Source organism: Musca domestica, unplaced genomic scaffold (assembly GCF_030504385.1).
Source record: "Musca domestica strain aabys unplaced genomic scaffold, Musca_domestica.polishedcontigs.V.1.1 16, whole genome shotgun sequence".
NCBI classification, from domain to species: domain Eukaryota; kingdom Metazoa; phylum Arthropoda; class Insecta; order Diptera; family Muscidae; genus Musca; species Musca domestica.
Window position 1 is genome coordinate 14,195,604 of NW_026712219.1, and position 12,370 is coordinate 14,207,973.

The window sequence follows — 12,370 nt, forward strand, 5'->3', positions numbered from 1 at the left end:
ACGACTTCTTTTTCGGAAATATTCCGAAATTAACCTTAATTAATTTCGTATATTAAAATTTTGTCTTCAGTTTATTTCATAACCCAAATCCCCACACCACAATTAATATCTCTAATTATTTTTAACATTTATGTAATACATATGTAATAATCAATTGTATTTCATTTTTATTTCAGCCCGACTACGATGACATCGAAGTGGATACACGTATTAAATTGTCACGTGGCAAATCCGATAAAGGCAAAGACAATAAGAAATATGGTAAGTCTAGGCTATGGCCATACAGATGCAGCCACACGAAAAACACGGCTGCCTGGGAATTGCTTTAAAAATTTGAAATGCCAGGAACCAATGTAGGCGGCTGTGTTGTAATACATTCATAACCATAACCCAACCCAAAAACCAAAATTCAAAAAATACAATATGAAAATATGTATTAGCATATTTGGAAAAAAATACCATCGAAGGAATATTCGGCAAGTCTTACACAATTGCTGGAAACCGAAGTAAGACAGAATGTCTTTTTGTTGGTTTGGACTATTTATTAAGCAATTGTCTAGTTTGAGTTCGGTTACAATGTCTTCGATTTTGGCATGAGGAGGTGGATAAATGAAAAGTTTTTTTTTTTACATTTTAGTGGATGATTTATTGGGCCACCAGAAAAAAGGCATTATATATATTACATTTGGTTATGAACCACACAAAGCCATAGAAAATTTCGATTTCATAAAAAACTCAAGATTATGTTTGATTTCAAGCGCTTTAATATTCATAATAAATGTAATATTCGTGCATTTTATGGATTTATTTATGGATCAAACTTTAAAGAAAAAGAAAAAAAAAACAACTAATCATGGTTTAAGATTACAAAATTTAGATTTGTATATTTCGCCGACATACTTGTGCTGACCATTGCTGATTAGCAGCCGTAGTTGTGGTAGTCGTTGCAGCGGCATTGGGTTAGTCAGTCAAGCAAAACAATAGTTGGCTAAAACCATGGTTTGTTTTTTTTTTCTAAGCTCGTCATACGATCCTTGGGTTCATTGCAGTGCAATTGCAAAAAACACCACTCTTTTTGGGCCATTATGTTTTGGTGGCTGCCTGCCGCCATCTGATAGCCCACATCAAAGCCAAAGAGAGGGTGTGCTTCTCCATTGTCCATGATATGCAAAGTGAATGGCATTGATTTAATAACAACATAAAACGATTGTAATATTCATTTCAAAACATCAACACCACCATTCAATATTTTTTTTTCAAATAAAATGTCATTCGATACAGTGAAATATGTGTGCGCCATGTCGATTTGATTTTGTGCAGATTTGTATTTTGTTTATTTGATTTTTGTTTCGTTGTTGTTATTTATTGGTCCACATCTCCGCCGAATGGCCATAAAATTTAAGATTTATTTTCAGAAAATGCATTTGGCTCATTTGTAGGTCTTCAGATATTGGGTTTCTTGAAGAGTCTAATTTAAAAAAAAAATATTTTATTTTTTGTAACACAAATAATATTTTATATTCGGTTGTTTACGTAACCGAAGGCCTAAAATTATTTATTAAAAGATTCGTAATTGTTATATTTACAAATTCACCTTAAAAATCCACGAAGAAGGATATTCCTTCAAAATAATTCTAAACAAGTAAGCCAAGGCTATAGTCGTGCGGGGCCGACCATGTGATACCCTACAACACTACAATATTTTTGAATTCTCCTTATATCCAAATTCGTTTTAGAAGGTTTCGTTTTTAAAATAAAGTCAAAGAGCCCTGCCCAGATGTTACCCTTAGGTAACATCTTACCTTTTTGACCCAGGGAATTTGGGAATTTTTTTTACATATATATTATTTCTATTTTGCTATAAATATCCGATTTCTTGGCTATCAGCATCACTTAATGCTCAGAAGTGATCCTTTAATATATTTGTGATTTAGCAAGGGTTAGAAATATTAGCGGTTTAGTGGAAATTTTTCTATTTTCTTACATAAAAGTTAGGGTCTATTTTACCCGCTAAATACTGTCCGAATGCCGCCCAAATTGATGAGCTTCAGCCCAGTCCTAAACTCTAACTCCATGTAAATTTCCGCGTCGATCGGTTCATAATTGTGACCTATAGAGCCACTGCAAAATCAGGAAAAATTTTTGGTCCATTTCAACCCCTGAATATTTTGCAATCAACTCCAAAAACAATAAGGTTTTATTCTGACTCTAACCCCACCTTCATTTTCAATTTTGTGAGGATCGAGTCATAATTGCGACCTGTAGAGTGATTACAAATTAACATGGACAGACGGACGGACGGACATACATAGCTAGATCGACTCAGTTCGGCGGGACAGAAAGATCCATATATACTTTCCTACGTGGGAAACCAATATTTCGAGGTGTTACATAATTTTTGGCCCAATCAAACTTATAATACCCCCAATACATAGTGTTGTAGGGTATAAAAATCCAAACCCTATTCCTATTATCCAGGAATATAGCCCGTTTAATTCTTAAAAATATTCCTAAATTATAGCTTCATTTCGCCTTTAAAGAATATTTTTGTAAAGTCGATTAGAGATACTTTAAAGGAATTATTCAAAACAATCAAAAATGATAACCCCGGAGAGTATCCCATTTTCTATACACTCTACCATACATAGCACATAGAGTATATTAAGTTCGTCATTCCGTTCTGTGTAACTCATCGAAAAAATAATTTTAGACCTAGCAAAGTACGTACAGGCTGAGATGAAAAAACTTCAACCAACTTTAAACTGTAATCATTTCTAGGCCACTCGTCCGAGAGCTATTAAAATTATTCCAGTGACAGCTCATTATATTGTTTACAAGCGTACAAAAGCATTTTGCTGAGAATTTTCCATTTTCGTGACGGAATTCTTTATATTTGGCTGGAAAACCACAAGTGGCTATCGTTACAGCACTTCAGCAATTAAATGTGAATAAATCTTTTGTGTCTCGTACCATCGCTCGTCACCGTGATACTGATAGCGTAGCCCGACGTCAAGGAAGTGTACGGAAGAAAACAGCAACATCAGCAGAAATGGTTTGAAAAGTAACGAAGCGACTGGATCGAAACCGGCGTCGCAGTGGCCGAAAAACGGCTCGTGAGCTGAACATATCTCAATATTCCATTCGGAAAATATTGAAAAATGAGCTCGGAGTAAAGCCATTGATATTCCAAGATATTACAAGAACTTACACCTCAACAGAAAGAAAATAGTTTTCTTCGATGAGAAGACCTTCGTTGTCCAGCAGTTTGTAAACAAACAAACTGATCGCCTTAACTTGCCAAAGAGGTCAGCTGAAAATGTGCACCTTCGGTTGGCCACCAGAACTCAAGCGCTGGCCATGGTGATGGTGTGGGCCGCCATAACAGCCGTTTGTCAGAATAAATGTCGAATATTGTCTCGAAAATATTCTGGATGGTGTATTAAAGCCTTGGGTACGCAAACATTTTGGCCGCAGACATTGGACATTCCAACAGGACGCGCCACCCAAGAATGGTTACAAAAGGAGGTTTCTCGCTTCATTTCCAGCGCACAATGGCCACCAAAATCTCCGGATACCAATACGATTGACCATTGTATCTGGAGTATTTTGGAAAGCAAGGTTGGCACTAAAAATACCAAAGTGGCGATCACCTCAAGCAAGCGCTTCGCCGAGAATGGGCCAAAAGGCTGCAGAGGAACATTCGGGCAGTGTGTGACGCTTTCATTAGCCGTTTGAAGGCCATAATTCGTGCCAATGGTGACTAGTTCGAACAAATCTAAACTTATTCTAAAATTTCCGACATTTGTTGCTTTCATTCAATCAAATTAAAAAAAAAATAAAAATTATTGCGTTTGACTTTGTTGCAGTTTTTTTTATCTCACCCTGTATTATACAAATTTCAAATACGTCCTTGATAGCCTTTAATGGAAATTTACTTATAAAATCCAAAGATTATAAAATATCCTAGTCTTTCAAAAAAATATTCCTAAAAATCAAGGACTACTACTTTTTTGTTCTTAAGATCCATGAGTAATGATGGGTTCCTGGTTATACTCCTATCAGACAACATATCTTTTGATAGCATTTAAATTTTTATTTTCCCAATTTTATTGATATTTCTGCATTTTCTCACAAGTTTCATTTTTTTCTTTGTCTCTTTTTCCAGATGATCCCTACTATTGCGGTCTGCGTGCACGCGTTCCCAACTTTGTGAAATCCTCCTCAAAATCGGCCAAAGAACATGAGCAGCATCGCAATGGCGTTATTTCGGCTCCAAATTCGATGAACACGTTGACCAACAATCAAAAGAAGACTTCAATCATGATGCCCATGCATCCGGCCATGCATGCTCCGGCACCGCCACACATGCACCCACATCACATACAGCAACAGCAAATGATGGCCGTGGCTGCAGCACAGGCTGTTGCCCAGCAACAGCAGCAGCAGCAACAACAACAGCACTCACACCCAATGCATCATCATGCACATGCACACGCGCATGCGCAACAAATGTGGCACACGCGCAGCTATGAAAGTGGCATAGGTATTTATAACCAACAACAATTTCATCAACATCATCAGCAACAACCGCAACAACAACAACAACACCATCATCATACTGCAGCTACAGCTGCAACAGCAACGACTGCGACAACGACCACGGCTGCAGCGGCCTCGGCGGCGGCACCAACCGCTGCTGCGGCTGCCGCTGCAGCTGCTGCAGCCGCCTTGACAGCGACAGCAACGACGACATTTATTAGTGGTAATACCAATAGTACAGAGACACACCAACAACAGCAACAACAGATTTTAGGACTGCCCCTGACCCACACGACCAATGGGAATGCGGCAACAGCGACTGCAGCAATAGCTGGAATGTTCTATCATCCCAGTGCTGGCCCAGCAATGGGTCCGGCAAATTTTTATAATTATTTTGCACCTTTCAGTAATGAGCACCAATACCACCAAAACCAACAACAGCATCACCAGCATCATAACATTCAGTCTCTGACCCATATTTCCAATGCAGCCACTAGTGCTGCCTCTGTTCTACCGCCATTATCTTCTGGTTCTTTAATTTCCTCTTCTACTTCTGCCGCTTCTCCTTCTTCTATTGCCAATGCTATGCCTAATAATAGTAATAGTAATAATTTGTTGCCAACAACAACAACAACATTAGCATCACAACAACAACATCAGACGGGACATGGACATAATGTAATGACAAATTTCATGGGCTCCTCTGGGCCTTCGACCAATAATGACTCTTTGGCGGACAATATTTATGGACAGACAAGAAATGTAAATTTTACACCCACACATTCACAGCATTACAATCACAAAGCCATGGCCCAAAATAAAACAGGTGGCAACTATTATCAGCATTACCACCAGCCAAGAGCTTCTCATCACATTAATCACATTTCGTCGTCGTCGGCATCGGCCTCGGCCTCGGTGTCGCAGCATCATCGTGACCATCACCATCATCATCGGTCCACGCATGGCAGCTCTTCACATATGTGTGGCCGCCATGGAAGCCAGGGTCAAACACCCCATGCCCGTTCCACGCCAGGGGAATTCTATTATAAAGCTCATGATTTGTATTTCAATAGCGATGATCTGGAGATGGAGCGCCGCAGACGTTCCCATCACCAGTCGAGGCCAACTCGCAGGTCCAGTACCCAAATCGATAACAATTGTAACTGTGTCAGCTGCTACACACTGGCTCCACTCTTTGGAGTACCCCCTCCCAAGCGTCCGGTGAGGAGTCTCAGTCAACAGCAGTTGCGTCAACATCAGCTCCTCAGCGGAGCGGCAGCCAAGGAACGATCTTTGCATAGCTCCCAAACTCGTGGTGTAGTCAAGTGGTGCAGTGACAGTGATGTCTCTCTACTAGGGCGGGAAGATCTCTCGCAATCGGAGGAGACATATGAATATAGTGGCTATATGAAGCCCAAGACCCACTATGACTATAGCAGTGCCTTTGATTTGAATAATGATTTTGAGGATATGGATGAGTTTAATCTCTCCCAAATGGACTATAAGAAACAGCTGGAGGCTCCGCGGGGTAGGGGTTATAAATTCAATGATCATGCGGCCCGGCATAAATATCGCCAGCAGTCACCATCCAAGGAGAGGCGACAATCACATAATCATGGCGAGCCCAGCTATGTTGATAGGGCCCGTTTGAGGCAGATTCGCTCTCCCACACCAAAACGGAAAATATCCAAGGACAATAACACCCCCATACCACCTCCAAATCAAGGTCAAAACCAGAAATCTTCAAATCTCCTGCAAATGCGTGGCAAATCCCAATCCATTGAGAGCTTTTTCGAAGAACCCAATGAGGAGGGCTCCCTGTATATGTATGGAGGACGTCAGAGGATAGTCAAGGCACCATCCACCACCAATATCTATGATCGCGTAAAAATACATGGTGACATGGGACAGGGCCTAAAGAATGCCAAGAAATTTAACTCGCAACTTAATTTGAGTACCCAGCAACAACAGGAGGCACCGCCATTCAGTCGGGACACAATTAAGCCCCTGGTGCCAGCACCAATGTGGCGTGGAGCCAAACGCATGAATTTGAAAAGTCTGCTAAGTCCAGGCAAAACAAACAATCAGTCAACGAAACAGTTCGATTTGAATAACAATGTTGTGAGCAAAACTGAAACGATTTTAAATAATTTTAAAAATAAAAGCGATTTGAATAAAAACAATAACAGCAACAATAAAGCAAATGTCTTGGAAACCCCCAAGGCGAAGGACCAAAATAAAGGACAAGACAAAAACCAATATGAAAGCTCCTTGCAAAAGCTTGGCCCTGACCAACAACAACAGCAACAACAACCACCACAACAACATTCGGGACGTGCCAGCCGCTCTTCTAGTCGTGTGGACATAAGCGATTTGGAGTCAATTTATGGTTATCTGAAGCCCCGCAAACAACGTAGCTTGAGTTTGAAAAAAATACAAATCCTCGATTATTAGCCGCCACAATGAACGACCAAGTCTCCCCCTCAGAAAAAAACCAATCGAAATGCCCCCAATAGGTTTGCCTTCAATTTCCCCCCACTATTACTTTTTTCTTAACGGATTCTGTTTTAATTGGTTTTTATTTAAATTTTGAGGTTATGTTGTTGTTATTGGGAAAATGTTGAGAGTTCGTAGGGGTTAGTCACAGAAAAAAAAAAAACAAAAACTGCTGTAAATATGTTTTTTATGATGCTTTACTTTTTCTTTTTTTCATAAACTGTAAATTTCCCCTAATTTCCACTGTTCACCTCTATCATGACCCCCTGGACTCCATATGACCTCAAACGCCTCCAACCCCAACAACCCAACAACCATGATCATTGTATATTTCCCCCCCCCCCCCCCCCCCAGGATTTACGGTTGTTTTGTATTACGTTACGGTTTTGGACTAATTTCATGACCACCCTCCCCCAAATTTGTACAAACCTACCATCCTTACCACATGTTGTTCGGAATTCCCATGTATATATTAATTTTTTGTTGGTACTGAAAAAAAAAACAGACAAACAAACTCATAATGACAAATTTCAAAATTGTACAAAGTCTCATCATATAATTCACAGATCGATGTGCTGATGTGTAAATATAAGAATTAGGAATTTCGAAACTGTACCATATTTGAAAAATTCAGAAATTACACAACATATTTGTAAATATTACAAATTTTAAAAAATTCTAATGTAAATATGCCCAAAATATTTAAGGAACAGAAAAACTTCAGAATTTTCTGTAAGAAGCCATGAAACTCCGCAAAAAAGTCTACTATGTTCAAGAGGCCACATGGAAGCTTCCATGATCCGAAGATCGTTAAGAGTACATCGCCAAAGTGTAAAGAGTAATCTATATGGAGAGTACCTAGGAAAGGACTTGTAAGTGAAGAGGGCTTCAAGACTGTATTTTTTGTGAAATACCTCTTGAAATAGGAGGACCTACAAAAGGTCTCTTTAGTGAAGAAGAAAAAAAGAAAGAAAAAAGTATTCTATGTGTAGTAGATTTCCAGAAGGTCTCCTGTACGAAAAAGAGACCTACTGAAGAGAACTGGATGACTTCTGTATGAAAAGGACCTCAAAAAGGTCTCTAATGTGAAAATTACCTCCAGAAGGCATTCTATGCGTAGTAGACCCTCACAAGGTCTTCGATGTGAAAAAGATCTTCAAAAGGTCTTCTTTTTTATTTAAAATGAGTATAATGAAGCCTTCAAATTCTTATTTGGGAGTAGAAGACCTCCAGAAAGTATCCTTTCCATGAAAAGCTATACAGGCGTTCTGAATCTGTTCTCTACGATGAATATTTCTAAATATTTTCAATGAATTAAGATCCTCCTAAACGTGTTCTATGATTAGAGAACATCCTATAGGTATTATATGAATAAGATACCTCCTGTTGGTCTGTAGGTCTTCTTTGTAAAATCTCTCATGATGTCTTCTGTAAGTTGGAAATTTTTTAAAAAGACTTTTATTAGGTCTTTCACGACTAAAAGTCCTTCTGATGGTATTTTATGAGTAGAAGGCCTACTGAAGATCTTCTATGATTTGAAAAGTTTTTGGGACTCTCCTGTGCGGAGAAAATTTTCTCAGGCTCTCCTATGAATAAAATACCTATCAACGTTCTTCCATGAGTAGAAGATCTTCTGACGTTCTTCTAAATACAGCAGATTTGTGATAGGTATTTACGATATGGAAGAGCTCCCGTTGCGTAGAAGACCTTCTAAAAGTCCTCAATGAGTAAAAGGCCTTCTTAAGGCCTCAATGAGTAAAGTATCTCCTTAAGGTATCTATGAGTAAAAAGGCTTCTTAAGGCCTCAATGAGTAAAGTATCTCCTTAAGGTAACCTTTAAATATTAGATCATTTCCTTTTTGGGGCTGCAAAGCTTTGGATAGAGGACCTCTTCAGTGTCCTTTATTTATAATGGTCTTCCTAAGAGTGTTCTATTTGTTGAAGACCTCTAGTAGCCTATTATATTTTGAAGACCTATAGAGGATCTTCTATTCGTAAAAATCTTCGTATGATCTTATTTTTCCTCTTAAAGGTCTTCTATTAATTAAAGACTATGCGAATGTCTTAATTTTGTAAAAAAAATCCTGGTTTCCATATTTAGAGGAGACCTACTGATGGTCTTATATTTATGGAATAACGTCAAAGCGACTTTTGTGTATAGAAGACCTCCATTTATAAAAAGAACCTCTAGGGCTCTCCAATTTGCCAAAAACGTTCTTGGAACAGAGAATCTCCTTAATGTCTTCTATTTTTAGAAGGCCTCTAGAAGCCTGTTATATTTTGAAGACCTCTATACAGGGTCTTCTATTCGTAAAAATCTTCGTGTGATCTTATTTTTCCTCTTAAAGGTCTTCTATTAATTAAAGACTATGCGAATGTCTTAATTTTGTAAAAAAAAATCCTGGTTTCCATATTTAGAGGAGACCTACTGATGGTCTTATATTTATGGAATAACGTCAAAGCGACTTTTGTGTATAGAAGACCTCCATTTATAAAAAGAACCTCTAGGGCTCTCCAATTTGTCAAAAACGTTTTTGGAACAGAGAACCTTCTAGTCTTCTATTTGTTGAAGACCTCTAGAGGCCTGTTATATTTTGAAGACCTATACAGAGTCTTCTATTCGTAAAAATCTTCGTATGATCTTATATTTCCTCTTAAGGGTCTTCTATTAATTAAAGACCATGCGAGTGTCTTCATTTTGTAAAAAAAATCCTGGTTCCCATATTTAGAGGAGACCTACTGATGGTCTTATATTTATGGAATAACGTCAAAGCGACTTTTGTGTATAGAAGACCTCCATTTATGAAAAGAACCTCTAGGGCTCTCCAATTTGTCAAAAACGTCTATTTTTAGAAGGCCTCTTAAGACAAACCCCTGATGTCCCATGAAAAACATTTTAAAGTTTTTCTACTTCTTAAGGTCCATGGAATTCCTTTGGTGATTTTCTATATTTTAAAGAAATTTCGGAAGGGTACCATCGATAAAATACATCATCGATTGAGGGACATTCGAAGACTTTTTATATATAAAAAACCTCTTGGAAATTTTCTTTTCATATAAAACTTCTTGAGGTCATTTATTTACAGATGACCTCTTAACATAGAACATGTAAAAAAGCAGTAAGTTCGGCCAGACCGAACTTTGAGTACCCTCCACCATTTGGAACGAATTAAGAATTTTTCAAAAAAAAAAATAAAATCCATTAAAAATTCTGTTAAAATCTTAAAAATATCGAATATCGGAAGATGCCGACATATGGGGGATATACGATATTGTGGATCTATATAGACAATTCTTTTTCTGGGGGTTAAGTACTCACAAAGAACTCCTAGTGTAGAATTTTAGAAAATTCCGTTGAAAAAATGTGGCTAAAAACATTAAAATACCGAAATGGTATTTGGTATTAAGGGCCCAATACGACTTATAAAGATTAATCTCCTGCAGGGGATAAAGTACTCACAAGGAATTTTCTGTGTCGATTTTCAGACAATTCCGTTGAAAAATGTGGCTAAAATTATCAAAATGCCGAATAAAGAAAGGTGCCATTCTATGGGAATATACGATATCGTGGACCTATATAGGCAATTCTCTTTCAAGGGGTAAAGTACCCACAAGGAACTCCTTGTAGGGATTTTTCAGACAATTCAATTGAAAAATGTGGCTAAAATCATCAAAATACCGAATATGGGGGGTACCGTTATATGGGGGCTATACGATATCGTGGACCGATATAGCCCATCTTCGAACTTGACCTGCCTGCAGACAAAATACAGATTTGTGCAAAAATTTAACTTCCTATCTTAATTTGTTTTGATTGTAGTGTGATTACAACAGACGGACGGAAGGACAGGACTAAATCGTCTTAGAATTTTACGCTGATCAAGAATATATATACTTTGTTGGGTCTAAAATTATTATGTCGATGATTTACAAACGCAATGTCGAACTTAATACACCCTCCATACAATGTATGGTGGAGGGTATAAAAACTACTGAAGCCTTCAATTTATTAATCGTCTCCTGCAAATCATCTGTCTATATAAAACTTTTTGGGAATCTTCAATTTTTAGGATACCTTTTAGATGTTTAATTAAGATTTTATATTTGTAGAAGATATCCTAGAGGATCTCTATTTATAGAAAATCTCTCAAAAATGGGATCCTGAAAATGTTTAGTATGAAAAAGGTCATCTACAAGCAATTTATGGAAAAAATACCTTCCTTATCTTCTTTGTATAAAATTAAAATCTTTTTTTAATGAAGGGTTCCTTTAGGTCTCCCATGGGCACGACTCGGTTGGAAGGTCCTGAGATAATAGAAGAAGTATCAAGTTAACTTCTTTAAGAGTTAAAAAAACTTCGGTACATATAAAACCTTTAGGAGGTCTTCGTAATGTGAATAGCTTCTGTTTGTATATAGACAACTTTAAGCTTATTAACTTTCTTTAAAGTTCGGGGATGACGAGGGATATTTACACATTTGAGCTCAAATAAAGAGGGCCTAGATTCTCAAGCATTGTAATGTTCTACATAATCACTTATCCTAATTTTTTTACACTTCAGTATCCCCCTTTTGTAATATACACACATACATCTGCGATCCATTGATTTTGTATATAAATGGAATTTGTCATTTTTTTTTGTTATATTTTAAATAGTGATTTTTTTGGACAATTTGGACGTTTTTATTAATATTTTTTTACATCACATTTTTAAAATTAATTTGTTCAAAAATACAAAAATTATTAACATAATGCTACTTTCTTGTTTATATAGATGCCGATCTTGTTGATTCTCCCTACAATCACATTTATGGACGATTGCCTTTGCCCACAAGGGGCTACATACCAACACCACGCAGTTTGTATATCGGTGAATGGGATTGAATAGTTGGAACGCGGCGAAACAGCAATTGCTCCAGCTCCAACTCAACTGCTCTACTCTGTGTAAAAGTAAATGAAAGAGAGAGAGAGAGAGAGAGAGAGCAATTAATGACGTACATTAGACAGAAGTGTCTAATAATAATTAATAATAAAAAACACTTAGTTGATAATTTTTTAATATTTAAGTTTAACCATAAAAAAAATTACTTTTTGATTTTTTTTTCGAAGAAAAATAAAAAAAAACAAAAGCCTATATATGTTTAGTGTAATATTTGAAACTATTGCGTCTATGAACTTTGATGTGAAAAAAATTGCATTAATTTTTATTTGAGATTTGTTTTTTTTTTTTATAAAATGTATGTACTTTGAAGTCAGACACTGAACATGTCCTTGAAAAAAAAAAAAATTGAGTGTGCAGGAGAAGCAAAGAGCTTTGCCCTTAATTCGAAGTGTT

General features: G+C 37.2%; 1 protein-coding gene across 1 annotated transcript in view; it reads left to right on the plus strand.

Annotated features, from left to right (window-relative positions):
• LOC101895663 (uncharacterized) overlaps positions 1-12,117 on the plus strand; it is a 203,674-nt gene extending 191,557 nt beyond the window's left edge. Inside the window, exons 9-11 of the mRNA XM_059120134.1 lie at positions 177-261; positions 4,166-4,543; positions 11,810-12,117. Of these exons, the coding sequence (XP_058976117.1) occupies positions 177-261; positions 4,166-4,543; positions 11,810-11,919 (573 nt within the window). The 3' untranslated portion in view covers positions 11,920-12,117. The remainder of the gene's footprint in view (positions 1-176; positions 262-4,165; positions 4,544-11,809) is intronic.
• The last annotated feature ends 253 nt before the right edge of the window (positions 12,118-12,370 follow it).